The sequence below is a fragment of the Zeus faber genome, assembly GCF_960531495.2.
Source record: "Zeus faber genome assembly, chromosome: 1".
NCBI lineage: Eukaryota > Metazoa > Chordata > Actinopteri > Zeiformes > Zeidae > Zeus > Zeus faber.
Genome location: NC_137193.1, coordinates 13,069,596 through 13,094,760, shown reverse-complemented (window position 1 = coordinate 13,094,760; position 25,165 = coordinate 13,069,596). Strand labels below are relative to the sequence as shown.

General features: G+C 46.2%; 3 protein-coding genes across 6 annotated transcripts; 1 reads left to right on the top strand and 2 right to left on the bottom strand.

Moving 5' to 3' along the window:
* Positions 1–1,555: 1,555 nt before the first annotated feature.
* On the top strand, positions 1,556–5,919 carry dnajc8 (DnaJ (Hsp40) homolog, subfamily C, member 8). Its single transcript, XM_080006764.1, has 9 exons — positions 1,556–1,632; positions 2,368–2,469; positions 3,179–3,235; positions 3,339–3,405; positions 3,558–3,652; positions 3,788–3,859; positions 4,596–4,687; positions 5,103–5,178; positions 5,311–5,919. Exons 1-9 carry the CDS (start codon positions 1,561–1,563, stop codon positions 5,431–5,433), a joined length of 756 nt encoding a protein of 251 aa, XP_079862890.1. The 5' UTR covers positions 1,556–1,560; the 3' UTR covers positions 5,434–5,919.
* A 323-nt stretch (positions 5,920–6,242) lies between these two features.
* On the bottom strand, positions 6,243–7,991 carry LOC307238027 (uncharacterized protein). Its single transcript, XM_080010873.1, has 3 exons — positions 7,688–7,991; positions 7,056–7,143; positions 6,243–6,426 (listed from the first exon to the last, which is right to left on the bottom strand). Exons 1-3 carry the CDS (start codon positions 7,909–7,911, stop codon positions 6,289–6,291), a joined length of 450 nt encoding a protein of 149 aa, XP_079866999.1. The 5' UTR covers positions 7,912–7,991; the 3' UTR covers positions 6,243–6,288.
* Positions 7,992–9,348: 1,357 nt separating this feature from the next.
* Positions 9,349–18,439, bottom strand: clk2a (CDC-like kinase 2a). Of its 4 annotated transcripts, none has more exons than XM_080015515.1 (13): positions 18,357–18,439; positions 16,752–16,957; positions 16,391–16,670; positions 15,059–15,149; positions 14,084–14,150; positions 13,466–13,582; positions 12,965–13,131; positions 12,519–12,613; positions 12,150–12,279; positions 11,833–11,915; positions 11,443–11,522; positions 11,248–11,338; positions 9,349–10,709 (listed from the first exon to the last, which is right to left on the bottom strand). In XM_080015515.1, exons 2-13 carry the CDS (start codon positions 16,955–16,957, stop codon positions 10,521–10,523), a joined length of 1,596 nt encoding a protein of 531 aa, XP_079871641.1. In that variant the 5' UTR covers positions 18,357–18,439; the 3' UTR covers positions 9,349–10,520. The 4 variants fall into 4 exon arrangements, with proteins under 4 accessions (XP_079871641.1, XP_079871642.1, XP_079871640.1 ...); XM_080015516.1 differs by having other exon boundaries at positions 16,391–16,664; XM_080015514.1 differs by having other exon boundaries at positions 16,391–16,957.
* Positions 18,440–25,165: the final 6,726 nt, after the last annotated feature.

Sequence of the window (25,165 nt, the reverse complement as noted above, 5' to 3'; positions counted from 1 at the left end):
AGAAGGAAAAATTTCTCACTGATCTTTAAATACATTTTATTCGTCAAACCAAACAAGTTCTGTGTTTTTTTGCTGATTATACTTCCTAAATACAATCATGAGCTCCACTTGTATATTTTCACAACAACATTGTTGTATGTTAGAAGAAAGATCTCTGATTTATTGGTTAGGGCCAATATTTAAACTTAAGAGAACCTTGAAACAAAACTTTTACCCATTATAAATCTCCAGGGTACACCCCCTCCCCCAAATTATTCACGTTTGACATAATATTAAATACTACTATAGGAGTTCCGCTTTAGTGGTGATATCACACTTAATATTAGACACCTTGCCAAGGGGGAGGACCTTCTCAAAGGCGTCTAGGCGTCCCTGTAAATGTCAAAGACGGTTCCAGTTGTTTTGGATCCATCCCAGAACCTGATCGACAGGGTGGTGGCCTGATTGTCTTGACTCTAACCCACTTTACCATCATCATCATCTACCTCAATTTTACTCACTGTGACGACGGTGAAAAGAAAAAAATGTGATATATATATTTTTGTCTTGTCACGGGTGGTTTGGGGTTAGAAACACCCTCGATCGGCAGGTGGCAGTGAAACAGTCGGTGCCCCATGACATTGACACTCCCTCTGAATATTTTGGACCAGTGTGATGTGATCTTAAAAACGCCTTTAGGGCGTCATCATTCCTCTGTACAATCAGCTTGTCTCGGTAGATGCGATATATACAGTGGAAGACGCGGCTGCGATTTTTTTTTTTTGGTGTTGTTTTTTAAATTCGGGTGTTTTTGAATCCACTGTGGCGTCATGATGAGTTTCGCGGCTCTGGAATGCTCCATTCTGATTGGCCGGTGGCGGTCGGTTATTAGTGAATAATGATCGCTGTCTGTTCATAAATGACCGTTGCCACGGGCAACCGCTTCGCCGCATGTTCAGCGTCAGCAACGTTGTTTTGCACGATTTTTCTTAGTGGAATAGTAGTTATTAAACGCTTGTGATCAATATTCTGGTGTGATTTAGCAAGCGGGTTATTACCAAACCTGACGGCTGCGGTCGGGTTCGGGCAAGCTAGCGCACCCGAGAGCCGCACATAACTTTTACGGACGCCCCGAAAAACACAACCGCGAGTATCGTGGGGTTTGCGTGAGAGCGGAGTTTGCGTGGTTAAGCCGCGGGCCAACGCGGCGCGCTGGCTTGTTCTCCTCAACGCCGTTACCCGCGGATCAGAACCGCTGAACGGGTCCGCGGAGGCTGGAGCGTGCGCTGCGTTCCGGTGCAACTCGGAAGCCTGGCGCGACGTGGGTTCCATCGGGGGGGGGGGGGGGGGACCTTTGTGTCTGTTCACGGTCAACTTCGCGGTGCGCGCCGCCACGCTTGCCGTGACTTCGGGGACGTTCCCTCGGCAAAACGGTCCGCTCCGCGCCACGCTCCGCGCCGCGCTTCCCGCGGCGGGAAGTTTGTCCCGAGTCTCGGCGTCAGTGGAACGCAGCAGCCAGACCGGAAACCCTACTTGTCACGTGACCGACATGTCCGACGTCACACGTAAACCTGGGTCAAGATGGCGGCCGCCGGAGGAGAGCGCTCCGTCCCGAGCTCCTCGGACGAACTCTTCCAGAGTTTCTACACCGAGGTACGGAGCGCCGCGGAACGCACACGCCGCGGATGAGCGGGCGTTGACCCGTGCGGTCGTGGGTCAAGTTCCCCGCCGGGCTGCTCCGGGAGGTGTCGGCCAGGCAGGAGCCCGCCCCCGGGGCTAGCGGCGGCGGCGCTGACTAGCGTGTGTTTATAAATGGCTGTTCTCTCTCCGCGTTGTTGTCCAACAAGTCTACGTCGCAACCCGCTGCGAGCAAGCGGACAGGAGCTGCGAAGCAACCCGCTACTAACGCCCACACCGCGACACATCCCGCACCTCGGACCGCGCTCCGTTTCAGGTTCACTCCCACTCGGTCCAACGTGGGGCTCATCGATCTGTTTTGGGTACAAGCGTCACATTCCACAATGTGCTCGCGTCCAAATGACGATTGGAATTTCAAACCACCCTCCAGCCGTGTTGTTGTTTTATGTTGTGGTTGTTGCCGCAAATAAAATGCTTATTTGGTGCGTTTCAGTTCAGCTGTCCACCTGATTCTTTGTTCCAGTGGCCAACGATAATAAATGTCTGCTCCTCAACAGGTGGATGTGTTATGACATTGCTACAGGTGTAAACAGTGTGGCATAAAACCAACGACAGAGAAGTCTCTCGTTGATTCCATAGAGTCGACACACCTTGCTCGCGGATGACTTCATTTGCTGCCTAAATAGGGACGCGTTTTTTCCCCCCCCCATTGGGATCACAGTGTCCTTTGTCCGTTTCCCTGTGACGCAGGTGAAGCAGATCGAGAAGCGTGACTCCGTGTTGACCTCCAAGCAGCAGATCGACAGGCTGCTCAGGCCCGGAGCTTCCTACTTCAACCTGAACCCGTTCGAGGTGACCGTGCTGCTGCTTCCCTATCTGCTCCCGTTGACTTTCGGTTCCTCCACGGGTCCAGTCGCAGTTGTTGAGATGCAGATTTTGTGCGTCGACACTGAAGCACAAAGATGACTAATATTATGTATAACTCGTCTTTAATTGATCTGCCACTTTGTTCGTATTCTGTTTAAAGTGGTGAAGTGTGACATTTTGTTAAATATGTGTTTTATACTTTTTTTACGGTCATTCAATGTGTTCAGGTGCATGTGCTCCTCTTCACGCCTTTCCCGTCAAAAATGCAAAAAATCAGGCACGCAACAGAAGTTGAAAGGCAGCGTCGGTGAAATTGATAAACTAACATCCAGTAACAAGACGTCACCCACCACCTCACGCCATTCAATCCATCAGAAGACAAACTTTGGAGAGAGGAACGTTGCAGAACCGAGTTCTAGGACCGAGTTCTTTCAACCTTCGGGGTGAAATGTGTTGTGATAAAAGATATCGACTCGCCATTAAACGCAAACTGGACAATTATAGCGTCAGATTCAATACTTAAAACATGTGAAATCTATATTCCCTAGGTGATGTCAACATGAAATTGGGGGGTAAAGCCGGTACGTTGCCGTTTCAAATTGAATCCAGGCAATTGTGGCGTGATCCACCCAACACAGGTGATCTCACGGATTTTCCACTTCAAAGATATTCAACATAATTATTTTTGTTCCAGGTGCTTCAAATTGATCCGGAGGCGACGGACGAGGAATTGAAGAAACGATTCCGAGCGGTAAGTAAATGAGGCTGAAGCACGCCAGGTCGTCCCTTCGGAGCGCTCGTCTTCGACGGGTAGATCAACCAATTTCCAACATGTGGCGTCTTTCTTCGTGCAGTTGTCCATCTTGGTGCATCCAGATAAGAACCAAGACGACCCAGAGAGAGCTCAGCTCGCCTTCGAAGGTGGGTGTCGCTGTTTGGGATCGACGCTCTCGCGTTTTCAAGCCGCCTTATGCGCTTCGCACGCGCCGGCATTTAAAGGTTAAAAAAAAAAAAATAATAATAATCCCGTGTGGATGAGAGATCTGAATGGGGCTCCTGGTGTTTCCCTGCAGCTGTGGACAAGGCCTACAAGCTCCTGCTGGACGCGGAGCAGAAGAAGAGAGCTGTGGACGTCATCAACGCAGGGAAAGAATACGTGGAGCACATGGTGGGTGCCCCGCGGCGGTGACGCGTCTTATTTACTGCACATTTATTCACTTGTTACTCGGTCATTTGCTGCGCGTTTTGGTGGTGGTGGTGGTGGTGGTGGTGAGCTGAATCTTTCCGCTCTCTTCTCCAACAGATGAAAGAGAAAAAGAAGCAGCTGAAGAAGGAAGGGAAGACCGTGTACGTTGAGGAGGACGACCCTGAAATGGTGAGGCAGCTTCGCTTTTTACGGGGACACTCTGTTCAATGGAGCGATCCCAGCACGGCGGCGGTGTAGATGGTGTCGAAGTGAATTCGGAGATTTGCTTCCAAAAACATTACACGTGTTGGAACGTACCGGAAAACAGGCGAAAAAGACTGACAGTTTTTTGTGCTCCGGGTTTTTTTGGGGCGGAATTTCACTGCATATATGTATGAAAGTATGTCTATGTATGTGACGAATAAACCTCTTGAATCGTGTGCCGTAACAACTTCCTACCTGGCAGGCCCCGCCCTCCAACCCTATGTAAACACCGGGTCGGGATCGGAGCATTAGTGGTGATGCGCGAAGCTAACAGCGCAGGGTTTGGGACAAAATGCTGTTTTGGGACTAATCGTCTGGAGTAAAAGGCGCCTTCGGGGAAAGCGTGAGCTCAAGCCAAGGCCTGGCGCTGATCCCGTGCCGCACAGCGGAGCGGAGATTCTCCCGCCGGCACAAACATCAATGTGCACCTATGTGCTGATCACACATTTTTCTGTGGCGTGACCAACTCAAAGCGCATGTATTTTAACTTTACAGGTACAAAATATTATTTCTATTGTATGGATTACTTGGAGGGGGGTTGAAACGAATGAAAAATGATGCTCCCTCGTGGGTTCATGCTCGGGGGTCATGTTTCTGTCTGACAGGGTGTGCGGTTCGTCTCAATATGTCAAAATGTATTTGTCATTTCTTCAAATACCAGTTCAGGCAAGCGGTGTACAAACAGACCATGAAGCTGTTTGCGGAGCTGGAGATTAAGAGGAAGGAAAGGGAAGCAAAGGACATGCACGAAAGGTAAAAAAAAAAAAAAAAATCTTAAATTATAATAAAATAAATACGCACCACCATTAAAGGGAAGCGCTGATTGTTTGGGTTTTAGTTTTTTTTTTTCCCTTAAATCTTGTTTTTTGGTGATGGCGCTTGTCCCGTTGTAAAGGATTCTGACTTCTCGAGTCGACGCTCAAAGATCGGTCGAAAAGTGGTTTGGGTTTAAAAATAACGGAGTTTTCCCTGAAGGAACCAGTTTGATTTACTTCAGATATATAAATGATTAATGTATATTAAATCCCCCCCCCTCTCTTTTACACCACAATCCGCTCATTCACCATTGTTCTGCCTCGTTTGAATTCTGTTATCTATTTTTTCCCCTCTCTTAAAATAACCTCTCCCCTGCAGTGCAATTAATGTGATCCCGTTTTGTTTTCTCCAGGAAAAGGGCAAGAGAGGAAGAAATCGAGACGGCAGAGAAAGCAAAGAGAGACCGAGAATGGCAGAAGAACTTTGAGGTGAATTCCTGCTGGATTCCTCTCATCAGTCAGAAATGAGATTGCTGCGGTTGGGCTTTTTTTTTTTTTTTCTTTTCTCTCGGATAAAAGGAGGAAAAAAAAAAAAAAAAAATCACTTATCTCCCTCACCAGGAAACGAGAGACGGTCGAGTAGACAGTTGGAGGACCTTCCAGGCCAAGGGAAAGACTAAAAAGGAGAAGAAGAACCGCTCCTTCCTCAAGCCCCCCAAAGTGAAGATGGAGCAGCGCGAGTGAAGCAGCCGTTCGTCCCCCAAAAATCCCTCATGAGAAATGTGGTTCTGTGCGCCGTTTGTGTTTTTCTATTGTACATATTTGTGATCTGGAACACTTCTGAGCGCGGCCCTTCAATCCCTGTAACCCCGCGGTGTAGTCATTATCTTTTGTTTTTGTTTTTTTTTTACTGAATAAAGCTTGTTTTCAAGCCTTTTCACTGTGGTCGGCTGAGCTGAGACCCAATTTATTCTCCTAAATTGGGCCTAAATCCTAAAATAGCACAGAAGTCAACGCCATAAATACAGTTCCAGATAAAGGGGTTTGTATTTGAATGCAACATGGTCATTATTAGATAACTAGTACAGAAATACTCTGCAAAGCTTCCTGTGTCGCCAACGGTCAAGGACTCTGGAGACACTCTGTTGTTAAATATCTTCCATGAATGACTAATGCAGTTAATTTCCCATTAGTGCTGCATGTCGGACATGTCATCTTTAATGTTGAATAAAAATACAAAAAATGGTTTTTACATTGGTTTCTTTTTCTCATTTCCATTTTAAACATGAGGCGTTTAACCTTGAAATTCTGGATTGTGTTTTAACTCGGTGTGGTTCAAACATTCGGTTGAATGACATTTCTTTATTTGGCAGATAATTGCGCAAAAAAAAAGACAACTCAGCAGTTCTACAACTACATTCGTTATATTTGCGCTTTTGATTGTATTCATCTTTTTGGAATGACTTTTCTAAAAGAACGAACAAGAATTCTCCTTTCAGTTGGTTATTCGCCAGTTGTTGGATCAACGGCGACTTCCTCATCGAGTCCTTTCTCCTTCACCCTGAACGCTGCGCTCAGGACACTGAAAAGTGACGAATCTCACATGACCTTGCACGGCTCTGCTCCGGCGGCAGCTCCGTGGGAGCCGCCTCCCATCAGCCCGTCCAAACTCAGGCCTTGAAAGGCACCGAAAAACGACTCATCCTTGGCCGCGGTCTTCCTGGCCGCCGTGGTTTGCTGGATGTCAAAGGAAGGGGGAACAAAAAATGAATCAAAATGCGAGGAATTAGTGGAGACGGTGCTTCAAGGATTCCTCTGAAAGTGTTTCCTTTCAAACTTAACAGAAACCGAATAATAATTCTACCCCAATGTTACGGACACAAGCCTTCAATATTTGGTTGGCAAATCTAATGTCTAATCTCTAAAATTAAAATGGTAAGGAAAAAAACAGCAATTTAATGCTGCTTTGGGCAGAATTTCAAACCAGTTTTGTATAAATATTCTTTAATTAGTAATTAATACATGTTTAGTTACATCCTAACCAAGTGTGAATCGACACCAGTTGTAAATGCTTTTTTGCTTATATTGGATAAGCAAAAAAATAAAATAAAATAAAAATTCCCCTCCATTTTTAAACCTTAAATACATTCAGACTTTGTAACGTTCTGCCCATTTTCTGTTAACCGGCATCGTCCTCCGCCTCTTTACAGGAAATGTATTTTACAATTTAATTTATGATGAAATCATTCAACACTTATTTTAGCCCCTCCCCCAAAAAAGTATCAAAAATGGGATTTTTTTTAAAATATATATATATATATATATGTAAACAAAATCACGTCAGGGATTATCACTTTGAATCGTACCCTGGGCAGGCAGTGCTGGCTCCTGAAGTGCGTCGTCCTCACCGACCTGACGGCCTGTTTCTTGGCCAGCTGGGCCTGCTGCCGCTTCCTGCAGCAAACACCACCAAGCGTCACGACAACAAGGACAAGAAGCTTAAACACGAGGGGTGAAGGCTGATCCCAGGAGCAGAACCAAGATTATCCAGCCAGGAAGAGAGTCAGCTGGAAGGACACGGGGAGCTCGAGTCCGAGATAAGCTAAAGGTCATTTAGAATTACCGGGGGGGTAAAAAAAAAAAAGAAAAAAAAAAAAACAAAACAGTGGAAGTGCAATAGGGTCATGGCTGTCAACCGCTCCCAATCATTTTCCATTTGGCCGTCGCTTGCGGCGATCGCAGGTCTAAAAACTTTTATCATGCCGCTTTATCTGCATTGTTTTTAAATGTTAAACTTTTTATAAATTGCCTTATTCATGGATCTTGTCACTGTTCATTACAAGAGAAATTTGTATTGACTGGTGGAGACGACGGTGGTATATATTCTCCAAACAGATCTCTCCTACTGATAATACATTTATTACTTTATCTGAACTGTTCTGTTTCCACCGGTAGTTTCCCCGAACAGTACTTCTACTCGGGTAGACGTCCTCCGTACCTCTCCTTCTGCAGCTCAGCCTGGTAGACGCGGAGCCAGGAGTCCGGGACCTTCTGGCTGCCGCAGGGCAGCGACTTCCTGCGGCCGATGCTCTTCCTGCGGGTGAAGCTGCTCCTGCGGACGGACTGGCTCTTCTTGGCTCCTCTCTTGGCGGTGGCGTTGGTTCCCGACACGCAGCTGGTGAACTGCTTGAGGGGCGCGCCCAGGGACTTCACGGAATCCATGTTTGGGCCGCTGGGAGTCGATGATGCGTTGCTGCGCTGTGGCGTCAAGACGGCCCTGGAGGTCTCGAGCCGTCTCCTCCTCTCCCCCCGAAGAGCCGAGTTTTAGAGCTGAACGGAACGACAGGGAATCGTCAGCAAGACACGCAGCACCCACGCGCCAGAAAGGGGAAAAAGAAAAGCGGCGAGGCCCGCGCGGATGCCTCGAGACGCCGAGCACGTACCTGCGAGCGGCTTGGTCCCAGGGCTGGTGCGCACTCCTCCACAGCGTCGTCCAGCCACAGCATCACTTCGTGGTGACGGCGACGTGAGCTCTCCGCCCCCGTCGCGCTCCGTTCTTATGGGGGTGGAGCGATGACCCCTCTTCCGACGGATTAACGGGCGACACAGGAGTCCCTGATCCCATTAGGAGGAGGGCGAACGTGCCAGCGTACCTGCGCAGGACGAAGGCCACACCACAGAACACTTTTCAGCCCTGTCGTCACATGTCTTAACTGGCCTCAAAAATGTGTTCAAAAGAGGAAGAAAAAATAAAATAAAAAATCATGTAATTTCCGTGTAAGACGTTCGAATCTAGGAAAACTCCAACCGAGCTGATGAGGTCAGAAAGCTCAGTCGCTACCTTCCCTTCCACGGAACGCTGCGCAATGCTTTTTTTGTTTTGTTGTTTTTCCCCTCACCTGAAGAGAGAGACAGAAAAAAGCAGCTGCTTTATCCAACGTGGAGGCTGAGAAGTTGAACGACTCATTCACCAAATTCTATACATGCACCCGTACAGGTCGGTCGCTAGTTCCACCTGTAATACTGAAGACAAAGTCTACACAAGTTATCTTGGTTACTTATTTTAAACCCAACAAAACATAAAAACCATTACCTACTGTTGTGGGGACTCAACAGTGGTAATCAATTAATTTAATAAATTGATATAACCCTAAAATGTCAGCTAAACAATGATGATGAATTTTTTTTATTAAAATTACGTTTTTTGGTTTTTTTTTAACCCGTTCTAAAAGTAAAAAAAAAAAAAATCTAAATCCGTTATTTTATCCGTGTATTTTAACAGCTAATGTTTGCTTAGAAAAGGGGTTTAGAGTCAGGTCTTCAGGAAGAGACAACAGATTAAAGGAGGGACACACACACACACATACTCTCTCTCTCTCTCGGTGTGTGTGCACTACAGATCGGCCATTTCGTGGAAGACGGGTTCACCTGTGATCACAGCTGCCGAGTCTGGAAGGAAGAGAGAGAGAGAGAGAGACAGCTCGCAGACGCTCCCTCCCGCGTGGGAGTTACCGGCGGGGCTCAGTGGAGCTATCAATAGCGCCGCTATAAACGCGAGCACATGTCTCGGTTTGGGACAACACGCCACGGTGCCACGGCCACCGGGAGATTAGGGAGGACAGCCCCGGCATAACACCCCCAACAGACAGACGCTGAGCCTTTGGCGAGGACTTAACTTTAATTCTACACAATCATACATATGTACATTTTTATACGCTTTAATCCATACAAGAAAAAAAAAACAAACCAAAAGTCATGTAGATGTTCGGTGGGGAGGGGGGGGTCTGCTGTAACCCAAAATAAATATTGTAAACAGCCATTGTCTCTGTGTGTGTGTGTGTGTGTGTGTGTGTGTGTGTCTGTGTGTGTGTGTGTGTAATAAGGGAGCCACTGGTTACCAGCAAGAGTCATGTGCTTAATCTCAATTAAAATACAAAAAGATCGAGACTGATCACGTTGCACACGGAAATAAAAACAAAACAAAAACAAAAAGGCAGTTTGTGTTTGTGAACCCACAGGGAAGAAGCGCTAAAGAGAGCAGGTCGCTGAGCAATACATTAATGCTGACGTGTCACCCACCCCCCCAAAAAAAAACCCATTGCATAACGTAACAGAAACAGATATATCCACGGAGGAGATCAGCTGCGGAGGCCGGTCCGAGCCGCCGGAGAGAGAAGGAATAACACTGTTCACCTCAACCCTCCACCAGCAGCCTTAAAACCCTGCCTTTATTTTGTTTTTTTTTGGAGAGGGAAGAGCTAAACTAACTCGCAACTTAACAGAACCGACCGCGCCCGGAGGGACGAAGGGTTCGAAACAGTGTGATGTGCTTTCCGTTTTTCTCAGAGAGTTTAGCCCCAAACGGCAGAGTTGGAAGACGGAATCCAGAACTGGCTCTTTTGTTTCTTTGTTTTGTTTTGTTTTTTCTCAGAAAGTCATTGCCTTTACATGCAGAGAAGAGGAACGAGGGACGGAGGGGAAAGGGAGAAAGGGGGGCAGAAAATAAATAAGAAAGAGAAAGAAAAGGGAGGAGGAAGTTGCAAGTTTGGGTAAAACGGTCTTTCTGAGGACGTTCCTCCGCGACTGGTCGAGGAAAAAAAAAAACAAGAACAAAAAAACAAAACAAACAAAAAAGAAAAATTTGCATTTTCTCCCAGTTTCACTCTCCGAGTCGACCTGCGGCGTCCCGGGCGGAGGAGGGGGAGGAGTGTGTGTATTTGGGGGCCCCGTCGGTCGAGGCGTCCCTGCCAACGCGTCCGTCCGTCTCAGCTCCACGCTTTCGAAAACTCGAGAGTCCGCGGCAGGTGGAGGTGGGGGACGGCGGGCGGGGGTCACCGGCTGATGTCGCGGTTTCCCTCCCAGCTCTTTCCCGCCGCCGCCTCCGCCCCGCCCCCGCCCTCGAAGAAGGGGTGCTTGAGCGAGTCGGCCAGCGCCAGCCGCTTGGACGGCTCGTACTCCAGCATGCTCTCGATCAGGTCGAAGAGCTGGTGGTGCTCCTCCGCCTCCGACAGCAGGTATCGCTGGGTGGAGGAAAAGGGGGGGGGGAGACGGAGGATGGTTAGGGAGAAGGGTGACAGGCGGAGGCAAGGAATTCCCAGAATTGGACAGAGGACATTATTATTAAAATAATCTGTTCAGTTTCTAACAAAAAAACAAAAAAACAACTCAAAATGAAGATGGTATGCAGCAGTTATTTTAGTGTAAAGTTTCAAGTTTCTATCCGTGATAATATTTTGTTTGACAATAATAATATTCTAGTGTTTTTTTTTGTTTTTTTTGGAAGTGGCACTTCATAAGAAACACACATTCTGTTCACATTGTTGGTGGCAGGGTCCGCCTTTAAAGGGGAAGAAAAAAAAAAAAAAAAAAAAGACTAAGCAAAATCTGGATATTGGGGGAAAAAAAAAATACATTGCCATTTGAATAATGGAATTTGTAGCATAATCCACCCAACAGACTATTTTATGGATTTAAACTTTAATAATTCTTAAAAAAAATAAAAAATAAAAATAAAAAATAAAAAAGAACGAGACCCTCGGCCCCTCCCTCTCATCTTACCCTCAGGGGTTTGCAGTTCTCCCTCACGTATTTCCCCGCTGACGAGCTCTCATCCCAGTCCAGACGGCCTCGGTAGAAGTACTTCTGCTTCCTGTGGGGGCGGAGCAAGTAGTGTGAACTAGTGTGTTGATGGAGAACTACGGGTGTGTGTGTGTGTGTGTGTGTGTGTGTGTGTGTGTGTGTGTGTTTTCTGACCGTGTCTTGCGGATCATCCTGGAGGGCACTGGTCCCAGGATCCTCTCCATCATGGCCAGATGCTCTCTGTTGTCGTGGGTCTGAAGGGGAGATGAATCAAACAGGACCTGAATAAAAACGTTACTTCCTGTTCAGGAAGTAACGTTTGCCCCGTTTGCCCCGACGCACTTCACACCGCGTCGGGGCAAACAAACCTAATCTGATTGAGTTTAGCAGCTGGTTCTGCTCGTTCACATGTGTGAGCCAGGTGTGTGTGTGTGTGTGTGGTTCCCTTGAGAGATGGGGCCAGATTGAGCACAGGAATTGGAATCTCTTTAATCCTCTCTACTCCCCCCCCCCCCCCCCCCAAACCCAAATCAGGTCGAGGTCCCCTGCGGTTTCGGCGAGCACCTGAAACAAGGTGAAGCCCAGGTAGTACTCGAACAGTATGCAGCCGATGCTCCAGACGTCGCATGGCTGACTCCACCCGAGCTCTGAGGGGGAAAAGATCAAAATAAACACAAGATAAAAGAGTCACATCTATAGGAGGGCGATTCTGCCAAATCAAACCGAACATACAGATTTATTTAAGAATGTATCTTTACATAATATCAATTAACATCATTTACCAATTACAAGAAAAAAATGGATATAAGGGTCTGGATTCTAACGCAAATGTTTTTTTTGCACCCACACACTGCACATGGCACAGAAGTTTCTAAACGCACCCAGTATGACTTCGGGGGCGCGGTAATGCCGCGTGGAGACGATGGTGCTGTGATGCTCGTGGTCGAACGTAGCGCTGCCAAAGTCCACCACGCGCACCGCCGTGCTCTTCACCGTCCGCTCGTCTCGCTTCTGCGGAGAGCAGCGCGTCAAGCTTCTACAGAAACGCCTTTGCGCAAAAACAGTGTTTACGTAAAGGAACCATCACGCAAAACTGAACGGGTTCTACCAGGACGCTCCTCCCCGAGGCCAGAACAACCATCTGTTCAAGTTGTGGCAGTAACTCGACAAGACACTTTGGAAGCTAACAGAGTACGGCCCGTAACGGCTGAGGGGCCCGGGGGCAAAACTCCCATAATATTCCCTCTCACCTTCTCCACGTTGTAGGTCATGGTGAAGTCTGAGTTGACAAACAGGATGTTCTCGGGCTTCAGGTCCGTGTGCGTCAGCTTGTTGTCGTGGAGAACTACGGAGACAGAGAAGAAATGACACTCGGATCATATGACTTGTTCAATGACGAACTGATGTGCTGGACTACTCCAGAGACAAGCCTTCCCCAAATCATCATGACCGTTTTTTCCCCCCCTCAGAATTTAGAATGCTAAAACGCCCCCGAGGCTATGTTTTGACCAGCGATGCCCTCATGTGGCAGAAAGCCGCACACCACAAACAAAGGCTTTCATTGTAATTCCACATGCAGGTGAGGAAAATGCAGACGGATCGGGGAAGGAAAGCGAGCGAGGCGGCTTTTTTTTTTTTGCGAGGAGCTTCGGGCGGGGTAACTCGTTATATAAACTCGGGACGGTTTCCAACTTACACTTGACGGCGAGGCAGATCTGGTAGGCCATGTGCCGGACCTGGCCGATGGAGTAGGGGAGATAGTTGTTCTCCTTCAGGAAGTCGAAGGTGCTGAGGGCGAGCAGCTCGAAGGAGATGCACATGTGGCCGTGATAGTCGAACCAGTCAAACATCTGGACACACAAGCTGCAGGGGGCAGACAGGGAGGAACGCTCAACTCGGGCTCATGACATTTTAGTTCACGACTAATTGTCGCAATATTTGTAAAACTGGCTTAAATTCCCCTGAAATATCAATGAAATTAATTAATAATTTTCCCAAAATAGCTTTAGGCGTGAAGGCTCTAGGCTCAATGATGAAGGTGCGGGTAACTGATATTATTTTCCAAATCCCTTGTATATACAGCATACTTCACAAATTAGTCCAATTCTGATATTTAGGTCAGAGTTTGGGTTTAATTATCGGCATATAGGGAGTGTAGATTAATTCTTCATGCCTGCGCTGTGGAGGCACAACTCACTATTTATTTTCAGGATCTTTCTCGTTGATCCTCTCCAGTACGTTGATCTCCAGGCGGGCAGCCTCCTTGTACTTCTCCACATTTTTAATGATCTTCAGAGCGACGTGGGCTCCTCCCCTGCGTAATGCAGAGTAACGTGAATGAGAATAGAAGAAACCAGACTATATTGTATTTGTATCAAGTGTCAAAAGTGAAATAAGTGTAATATCCATCTCTTCCAATAAGTAAATAATCAGCTCATTACGAGCCGATATCCCAAGGGTTTGGTTGTCATGGAAGCAGCCATGCACTGATGCAATCTTTCTCAGGTTGCACCTAGCCGCTTTTGCACTACACACGATACCCGAGCATTGGATGTGCACAAAAAAGTGTCACACCCTCAAGCACATCTGTATGACCGGCCTGCAAAACCCCCCAAAATATAAAGGGAGACTATCGAGATAAAAGAAAGATAAAAGATAAAAGAAATCCTGAATGTTGACCAAACCCAAACACAGGGAGTTCTCAAACTGAAGTAGTGTCCCTAATGGAGCAGTGGCCGCTGAGAGTCCCTCCCAGAGGAGAACAGCAGCTGCTGCTGTTGTTGTTGTTGTTTTTGGATTGTCGGTCGACACATACCTCCGATGGTCAATGCACTGCATCACCCTCCCGAAGGTGCCTTCCCCCAGAGTGCTGACGATCTCATCTGCAAGACAAGACAGAGGGAACAGGGAGGGAGAGAGAAAGCAAGAGAAAATGGAACAAAAGAATTAGACATGTGGACCCGAGCAGGGGAACATCATGCAAAGTGTAGCGGGCGCTTTGACGCTCGCGACCGTCCCTTTTCAAATGGCTGCCATGTAATATCGGCAGGCAACACTGGGGGATAATCTATTGAGGTTCATTCCGTAGCACTAGGATACAGGTCAATAGAATAAATGTGTAGGTAGATTCAACGATGCTCCTTTGCGATAGCCAATTGCAGCCATCCAAAAATGAGAGCACATCTGGTCAAAATATAGCTGTGGTTTGCCCAAAAGGACATTTGGACAAGAACAAAACCTAATCATATTCGTCACTTAGTTTGATGGTCAAAGAACGAGTTCTTGTGGGTTTGTTTAAATGCAATGTTAAAGGAGAAGACTAAGAAGGTTAGGCTGGAGCCACATATTTACTGAAGCAGAAAAACAAATTAAAATGGCAAAATACACTGAAACCCTTACTCAGCTACACTGATTAGTTACAGATTTAAACCTGTAACCGATTTTAAAACTAGAGCGCGCCAAGGACGATCAACAACTCAACAGGAGTTGCTAAGTTACAGAAAGTTATACGTGAAACACAGAAAATGCTCCACAGCTAAAAATCCCCTAACAACAAAAATACAAAAAACAAAAAACGAAAAAAACAAACAAACAAACAAACAAACAAACAAAGAGAAGGTATCTATAAATCCCTCTCAAAATCTTCCATTCTTGATATCCACCCTGCTTTTTCAGCGAGAGCAAACAGCTTCCTAGCAAGGCACCATCAGGCACTCCCATTTCATGTAAATGCTCTATGCTGTTATACTATACTGGAGAAGGGTTACGATAGAGTAGTGGCAGTGAGTACATCTCTCTTGCAGGACGTCCCCACTCCGACAGATCAGGTGCCCTTCCTCGTCGTCCCTCACACTCAGTGCCCGTGTCCGGCTGGCGCTCCGCTGTTTCAGCCCCCGATCGCCATCAGCAGGCCACGGCACGACCAGGAGGGGAGGGGGGGGGGGAGGGGGAGTATCGGGGGGCAGCCGTTGCCATGGCGTCAGGTGGCACAGGTAGAGGAGGAGGGAGGAGGGTGGTGTTGGTTGGTTGTAGTTGATGTAGTGGTTGTAGGTGGGTTTGGCGGTCATGGGGCGATGCGCGCATGACACCACGTCAAGGATATATATAACGATAGGGATATAGTGCATGGAACAAGTCAAAGATCACATGTCGTCCTCTGCTCCTCTCCCCCCTCTACCTTTTAACCACAGCTGCTTACAAACAAGGAAGCAACCGGAATATCCATTCATCAACGCAAAAAAAAAAACAACAAAAGACAGTAGCAGTATAGCCATTTCTAAACGTATCAGGTTGCCATCTCAAAATGAATGAGATTATAAACCAAGCTGGCAGACAAAACAAGGTGACCATAGTCAGTCAAGAAAGAAATAAAGATAAACCCACTAACTACATAAAGCAAATATAACCCCCATACATTTTACTTATGTCTACTTCTTCCACAAGTGCGGGCAATAAATTTCCCACGCAATGCTTAATCTAAGACATGTCGATAAATGTAAAGAAAGAAAAATCTAAATCTGAAGCGATATTGCACTTTGATTGAACATTTTCACCTGAAGAAAATAAATAAAATAAAAACATTCTCTATAGAAGTTCAGAAACACTGACACGTGCTACTCTGAGAGCCTTTCGTCTACGGCATTTAGGCTTTTTCGGCATCAGGTAAGAACCACGGAGACAAAAATACTTGATGAAAAGCAGAAAACAAAAAGATTTGTTAACATTTTAATAGGGTTATCCATCTAGTTATCATATCATGAGATGTGATATGAGGGGCTGAAAGTGCAATGCTAAACCTGCCAGTATTGATTGGTGACAATTTATGAACTGCTACAGAGAAACTTTATCAAAGAAATGAAAATGTTCTACCAAAGCAAAATGGTCGTTTATGCAAGGCCAATCCAGAAAAAAAGGAAAAAGAAAACCCTGCCGATAGGACAAAAAACAATCATAAAAATTGTGCTACTTACCAAGTCCAGGAGCTGCGAAGAACAAAAGGGTTAAAGAGAAAAGGAAAGATAGAAAGACCTGACGTGGAGAGAGAGAGAGAGAGAGAGAAAGAGATGGAAAGAGAGAGAGAGGGGAAGGATTAAAGGACAAGCTCGGGTCGGGCTCTACTCACCGAGGACGATGGGCTATAGGACCTGGTTCTACGCCGCCTTCGTTTGTGCTTACGCCTGCTGCCTTTCCGCCGGTGCGACTCGTCGCGCTCTCGCTCCCGCCCGCGCCGGTGCTCGTACATGGGCAGAGAGAAGTCGCGCGGATAGTAACTTTCGGCGGCCGCGTGAGGCTCCCGCTCCCTGTTGCGCTCGCCGTCCCGGCAGTGATCCAGGCGCCTGTATCCGTCGCAATATCTTCTGTCGAACGGCCGGCGCTCCGCTGAGCGATTGTCATAGCTGCGACTGAGACAACGCAAATCAAAATCACTCATGGAGTTTTTTTGACACAGTACACTCTGCCTCAAGGGACCCAGGAAAACACACCTCCTGGAGCGTGCGTAGATCTCCTCCTGCCTGTGTCCCCGCCCCCTTCTGTCTCGATCCCGGTCTCTCTCCCGGTCGCTACTCGAGGAAAACGAAGGCGATCTCCGGTGTCGTTGTCTGCGGCCTCGGTCTCTGTCTCGGTAGCGATCCTGGTAGCTGCTCCGACTGTCTCGTTCCGAGGACGAGTAGCGTCTTGTGTGAGGCATCTAGGGTGTGTTAAAACAAATAACCAAAGCTTTAGCATAGGACATGAGACACAACGTTACTAACTATCTGACTGAGATTGAGAAGTGTTTCTAGCCCAAGCACATTAACAGACAGCGTAAACAATAACGCAATTTCAGTACATACAACTTTTAAAAGAGAATACCGCCTGTTTTCAGCATTAAAACGGCCAAAACATGCATTTGGCAGACCCAGATGCACGATTATCCACATGATGAAGTACTGCTTTAAACAAAACCAAACGTGGTGTTTACGGCCTGAACTGTCGGAGCCCTGTCACACATATTGTTGTTTCTGTTCTCTCTTCCTGGTGGCATTGGTCATGTTATTAGTTCAGTGTTAGGACTGTTTGTTTGATGAAAAGGAAGTTTTACATTTGGTACAGGGTTTTTTATTTTGGGATTTGGGAGACACACACACACACACACACACACACACACACACACACACACACACACACACACACAGCAACTAGTGAAAAGACCAATAGTAATGTGAGAATTAAAATTAAATAGTCAAATAACGGTGTATGTTTTTAGTAGGATGGGATTGCACAACACACACATTCATCCAAACCAGTTTAAATCATGTCACCTGGAGCCTGTTTGGATGGGAACAAGTTATTTGACGGTATGAATTGTGATGCAATTTATTGTGAGTTTTTCGATTATTGTATATTGCCAGGTTCCCTCTTACATCGATAACTTTATTTGCCTCCGTATGGAAAGGTCTGTTGGCATATTTCCTTTACTATTATTTTGTTCGCATTACTTTATTATTATTGCCTATTGTTCTGTTGTGATCTGCTGTGACACCGCAAATTCCCTACGAAATTGAATTAATAAAGTCCCAGTTCCGATGTTTCCGTTAAAGGCGGTAAAGGAGGTGGCCGTAGCCTGGAAAGGCCCGCGGGGGTTGACGCGACCCCATCCACCTGAACCAAACGTAAACAATCACAACGGTCACAACGTGCAACCCCCGCAAGGTAAACAACCCCAAAACGCCGTGTCCGCGTCGGCTCCATATTACATTCTTGGCCAGCGCCGCCCTCGTTTCGCTTCCCACGAGTCGAAACGAAGCTTCTATCGGCGCAGCTCCGAGGGGGACAACTCGGCGTTTCAACTCGTGGATGAGGCGGCGTGGTGCTCAGGCGGGCACATATTCGAGGATCGGGTAGAACGCCTGCCTTGCTACCAGCTCGGGCTGCCCTAACTAATTCGGCCGCCATCTTAGCTAAACAGATAGCTAGCAGCTAGCGCTTTCGATGGCTACACTCTCCCACTCTGACGGAACACAACCCACAAAAGGGGAAAAAATAGAAAATTTATATATAACGTCAAAGTTGTTGTTTCTTTTTTTTATTTATATATTTTTTTTTACCGTTTTAGCAGCGAGGCCGGTGCGTTTATCCCACAGGAAATCCGTGGTGGCTCTTCAGGTCCCTTCTCCGGAGCCGATCTTCTCTTCGGGCGATTTTTTTTTTTTGGGGCTTCTCCTATGGCTGCAGTGATGCCGCGTTCGAGTCGCGCGGGAATTCTGAACGTCGCGCCCGTTCTCTGTTCGATTCGTTTTAAGCGTCTCTGTCTGGGTTCAGTCTTTATGTTGCACTTTATGGCCTCTACGTTTAAATGTGTCGGTTATTAAACTCCTATTCCATTGTATTCTCTTTTGACCCCCCTCCCCCCACACACACATTTTGTTATGAACTTAGTTGGGTTTTTGTCAAGCGCCTTTTGTTTTTGAGGACAACTCGGTTCAAATGTGTCTTATCTTATCTTATCTTATCTTATCTTATCTTATCTTCCGCGTTATATTAACAAACGGGTGGTTTCATATGTAGTCCCGTTTACACGTGGTCTATATATGAGTTTCTCTTTGTTTATATCACACCTGTGTGCTATTACACCTGTACATTTCACTGCATATACGTATCAAAGTATGTATACGCATGTGACGAGTAAACCTCTCGAATCTTGAATCTGTGCATTATCTTTACGGGCGGTTTCCGTGGAACTGCATCGTGTTTTACCCGATGTTATGATATGCGCGTTCACACTGCAAGGCGGAGCGTACGGCGCTTGCACACCCAGGTGTTTTGGCGGACGCGCTACGTCACGCCGTGCGCCGAACGCGAATCGCACGCGTACACGACTGGAACGTTGACGCCTTGGCGAGTTGGACGCTCGTAATTCCGATCTTCCCCGCGGGACTGAAACGTCTCACGACTGCTCGACGTCAAATCCGTAAACAGAAGCGAGAGGAACCGCCGCCGTCGCGACTTAAACGAGTGGTTTTGGATGGATAATACTAAACAACATATTAATAAAAGGGACTTTTTTTTCCCCGCCCCCAATACATTTTTGTCACATTAACATTTTATTTCCCTCCGATTTGATATTCTGTCTAATTCTGCCGTGGTAGTTTGCGGAGCCACAGCAAGCGTCGTAAACCTCAACACCGGTCAGACCTGCGATCGAACGGAGAAACGCAAGACGACAACAACAACAACACGAGGGAGGGTGAGGGGGGATAAAAAAAAAAAAAATGCAAACAAAGGGAAACCCGAGGCCAAGACACTCTGCTCCAACATGTTTGGGCTGCAGCTGCCAGGGATAACAGTGCCGTTCAGCCATTGAGGAGCACCGCACTATACAGGAAACATGTGGCCTTAAAGGTCACCTCTTGTACTCCGTCTCAACAAGTTAACACAGGTCTCTGAGGTCCCCAAAAAACATGTGTTTGAAGTTTTTTGCTGAAAATATTATGCATTTTTGCATTCTGCATTCTGGCCATCCTCGCATGCCTCTACACCCCTCCGTTTCAGTCCCGTTCTCTACGGGGCCGTTTCTGTGTCTCTGGCTTTAGATACAAACAAGCTGCTGCTCGCCACGCCCCGCTCCGCCTACACGCTGGACGGGGCGGAGGTGATATGGCCTCAGTCAAACTTCGTGTGAATCTGTGTAAGAAACACTCTGGGGCCGTCACCGCCCCTTCTCTCATTTTACTCACCCGTTATTTAGCAGTGTTGATAAGGTGGAGTTCATCTCACAGACGTTCAACTCACAAACTAGTACCGAAAAAGTCACTGTGGACCCTGCAGCAAGTAACGGCGGTAACTTTCTCGGAAACTACATCTACAATAATATATAACCTCAGCTATTAGCATTAGTGCATGCTAAACGGCAAAAGAAACACACAGCGCAAACAATTTAAAAAAACAAACTTATATTTGCTTCGTCTGCGGCCTGTGACGCCGGCGTCAAAAATAAACCGTATCCGCTCGGCTCGTCCGTCCCCTAATGCCGGGGGCCGGTGGGGAGATTTGTGCTGGTCCGTGCAGCCAGCAAACAGAGCAGCCGTGCTTAGCTCTCAGCTCCCAGGCGACGCTCGCGCCCGCGAGGGGGAAAATAAGGAAGCCCCCCTCGCAACGCCGTGGGTGGGGTTCTTCAGATGGGGGCGGGGTGGTTCTGACGAGCCCCCGCGTGACGTAGGAGGGGAAGGCGAACCCCAACGGCTCGTGGAATCACATGTTTTCTGACCTGGGCGACCGACAGGAAACAGGCCGGGTTGTGTTATTTCACGGTTGGTGTGTTGGTAGGCCCATCAGAGACCCGAGTGTACGCCCACAAGCTTTTCACGTGTCCTCTAAGGTAGCGCGGCGCATTTTCCCTCGTTATCGGAGCGACTGTGGTCTTGCAGTTGCCATGGGAACTGGAGCAGCAGATTGAATTCCCCTTTCTTTGCATTGTATTCCGTGTGTTTTGTCCCTTCAGAGCAGGGGTCTTAAACCCGATCCACCTGGGGCCCACTGGCCAGGGTGTCTCCTCTTGGGGGGGGGGGCCACAGTGGACATCAAGGGAAAACTCACTGGAAAACAAACTCACTTTTTTAGCAATAGCATTGGTGAATTGCCTAATAATAATAAAAAAAAAAAAAATCACATAAAATAAACAGTGAATAAATTCACAAAATTCAGTATGTAATGAAATGAAACAATCACATTAAAATCAATATGAAATCAAAATAAAATGAAATCAAAACAGATCCTATAAATATATGAAAAAAATTGTTTGTTTTATTCTATTTTATAATCTGAAAACCTAATAGAGTAAAAATGCATGGCTTTATTCAACATAGAACACGCATTTGGCATCGAATTGTCACACAGGCCAGGTGTGGCCCCCTGGGCCTGTAGTTTGACACCCCTGTGTCAGCGGGACCCGAAAGGGAATGATTCAAAATAGAAATTCATTTTTAAAAAGCTTCCTTGGAAACAACTTCCTTGGTGTACTTCAACTGTAATCATATGGAACCTTGTTTCTAAAGAGTATCTTTTACATCGGCCAAGTAATTAGATAAGCAATAAGTATATTATACTACCTATACTACCAAGTATAGTTTTGACCGCTGTTTTTTTACTATACGCCACTTTTATTATTAATGCTGCAATGCTGACACTTGCCCTTACTGTACTGTTTCTTCTTATCTGATTTTAATTTGTGTATCCTTCTTGGGGGCTATGCTTTTTGCTGCCTTATCGTCTTGATTTCATTCCGGGGATTAATAAAGTCTTATCTTATCTGGAATTGAATTGCCCTATCCTTTCATTCTTTGATTTGCACTGCAGCAGCTGCCGTGGCTGCGGGCCCTTCAGTCACGAGCAGCTTCCATTAGACGATGAGTGAAAATGGAGCCGGCGGACGTCCCCTCCTCATCACTCTCCATAGCAACACCAAACTAACAGGTTGGCGGTGGGAAGTGTGCCGTTTGCTTTTATATTGAACCGATTTGTGTGTCATCCGATCCAAACGTCATATTCATAGATCTCATTTTAGTCATTCCAAACCCTTGTTTCCGGTGTTTGACAATGAAACCAAACAGTGCATTAGAACATAAAAAACATAAATGACTCTGCAAAAAGAACCAGACATCTGTGGACTGTTTAATGTTTCTCCAGTGTGTGTGTGTGTGATTGTGTGTGTGTGTGTGGGATTGTGTGTGTGTGTGTGTGTGTGTGTGTGTGTGGGAAACAATTTAAAAAGTCCAATCAGAATCTTTTTGTATTGCTTTTTTTTTGTAATTGGTATGTGGCCATTAATCCATTGAGCAAAGACATGAAATATTCAATAAAAACATTTTGAAATATTAAAACGTTAAATATTAATGATAAACAAATCAAAACAATCCACATATTATTATTCTAACATTAATCTTACCGTTGTTCCACAGTCTGAGTATTATTTTGTATTGTATTGTCTGAGTTTATCTCAGTAAAAAAAACATTGTTTGTGTGTTCTATTTTGTTTCAAAAAATCTCTAAATAAAAACTTTGTTCCTAAAATGTATATAAATAATATATAAGAATAGATTAAATACTTACGCAATAGACATTTTCATAAATGGTGTTAAAAATACATACAAATCACAACTTTATAATAATTACATTTGAAGTAGTAGAGGTTTCTTTAAAAACGTATCAAAAATAGAATAGCATGTTGCTGTAGCTGCTGTTGGGCCCTACCAGAACATTGCACTCCCAATTCAATACAATTGATATTAATAATGTTATCTATCATATAAGTCTCTAAGTCATCTATTTGTTATTGCCAGTGAAAACATCTCTTTCAAGGTTTCATCGAATATGAGTTGTGTGTAACATATGTAATATGATAGTCAATCATTGCCGGTTAATATGAATTTAATGTGATGCAGCTTTCTGTTGAAAAGCAGGTTGAGGCAGTCTTATCGGTTCCAAAGTTATTAAGCGCATTCATTTTCGTAATTTGCATAATGTTTTGCTGCTTTTGATCAATGACTTAATCTTAAAATGTATAAGATAGTAAAATGAGAGAGATAAAATTATACGTCATTAATCACTGGGGTGGAGTCAGGAAAAAAATACATTAAAAAACCCATATTTTCTTATATAAATTTTTTATAAGTAAGTACAATTTATTTTAGAATTGAACTTAATCAGATCCATACACAATTCCTATGCACAGCATTTGCTTGAAGAAGAAATTTATTAAGCAAACTTACAAATAAAACTGTGTATTTACTAATACAGTAAGGACAGGAGTTTCAGCCATGCCTTTCCGTCTACTTTCCCAGTATGTAGTCATTGTCTGTCAACAACAGGATGAGAATGATGTTTTTGTAGCTCTTGGTGGGACGTGCGGTGGCATCTTAAACTCTTATCTTTCAGTAACATTGTGGAAATCGACCTCGCGTTTTTTTTTTTTTCATCCTACTCACCGCGATGAAGACAATTGCAGATCCTCATCCTATCAAAGGCTAGCCACAAATGACAGCTTAGGTCAAAAGCACTCAAATGTAAACAAACACTGACATCAGTACGGGTACAATGAACGCGCGCGACCACATGAGAACCCTTAAGGCTGCCACTCCCTTCGACGCCTTCTCTCGCCCACTCCGTCAGGTGATCTGCTCCTCCTGGTAGGTGGAGGTCGAGATGGAGCCGTATGGGTCGACCACCGTCTGAGCACAGCGGACGACGGTCACCAGCAGGAAGAAGCACAGGAGGAAGAGGAAGAAGAGCGCAAAGCCCAGGTCCACGTCCACCTCCAGCTGGGCCAGGGCGGGGCGGGTGGCCTGGTCCATGGGGGAGGTCACCGAGGCACACTTCTCATAAAGGGATGTTGTGTTTTTGTTTGGTTTTGTTTGGTTTTAATTCTGTTCAGCAGCCGTTGTCTTGTCGTTCACTCGATGGTAGATGGCCGAACCGCGAGCAGACCGGCAACTCCAACAAGGTTTTTGTTAGAGATGAGAGGCTCATTTATCACTTAGGATGGTGAGTGTCTTTGGTCTTAATGCACGAATGCCGGGCCGGTCCAGCTCAGACGGGGCCCTGTGATGAGAAACCGTCTTTAAACCCCTTATTCTGGCCAAATTTGTTTTCTTTGCCGTCAGAATGCTTTCGGGCGACAACACCTATCACAACTCAGAGAAACCGATAATATCCAAGGTGATTACAGGTGTGCAACTTTATAAGCCGTTGGAAAAGTTTTACCGAGTTAATACTTCTTTCGTAATTTCATGAAGGATAAACAACACAGACAATCAATGAAATCTAGCAATCAATGAAAACTAGCAATAAAGATCAATATAGGAAGAACAACAACTATTAAAATACCTTTCCCCACCCTTCGAAAGGGCAAAACCTGATATAGCAAATCATTGCAGACTTACCATTCTGCTTCCATTGTGCTACAAGGTCCCTGATTCTCCTGCTTAAGGTTTCCAGCACCTGCCAGAGATGCTTTCATGGCATGTCTCTGCCCAGCTTCCCCCTGGCTCTTCTTATGACTTGAGTTACATAAGACGGACAATTATCTGACACCAAACTCTTCACTCTCTACCTCTTCACATGCTCATCGGTGGAAAAATGAGCAGTCCACAAAATCCCCCCCCCCCCTCCCTCCCACCCCTCCTCGCACGCAGACACGCAACACGCACAGGATTGCGCAAACACCAGACACACAAGCGTGCCCTTGCACCTCACGGAGACGCCAGCAGACCTTCCCCCTGGTGTGTAAAACCTTTATTAATACTTTAGCAGGAATTGAATAACGGTCGCTGCTGTTCACAAGTGAATCAAACACCCCGTGGCCTTTGTTCCTCTGTCACGAGGACCTTTGGCACCGTCACTTACTGTGCTTCACACCGGCCATAATTCAGGCACCTTGGGGCGACACGGAGCTTTGTGCAATGCGAGGCCGAAAGGACAACTAATGAGGGAGGGGAAAACCATGCCGCGGACGCAGGAAAAGATTTTCAAAAGCAGGAGTAGGACGGAGTGCGGAAGGGGGCGTGAGAAGGAAAAGTCCAGGCACAGGGACACGAGAAACAGGAGATGCTCTGGCAATCGAATTGCCGGGCCCGTAGCACGCGCTCGGGAGGAAATCGACCCTGCCAATTTAAAATGGAGATTGTTACTGTTAAGCCGGCAGTGGGGGGGGGACAGTGAGGAGGCACCGGGGTAAAGTGATCCTGCTCCCTATGCAATTAAGCAGCGAGGCCTTTTAGGCTGCAGCCAAATAGGGAAATTGAACTGAGCATGGAGGAAAACATTCTCTGTTTTCATTCAAGTAGACACGGGACGGTCCATATTCAGTTGCAGATAAGACATCCTCAAGTACAGCTTGTGTCTTTTTTTTTTTTTTGTCTAT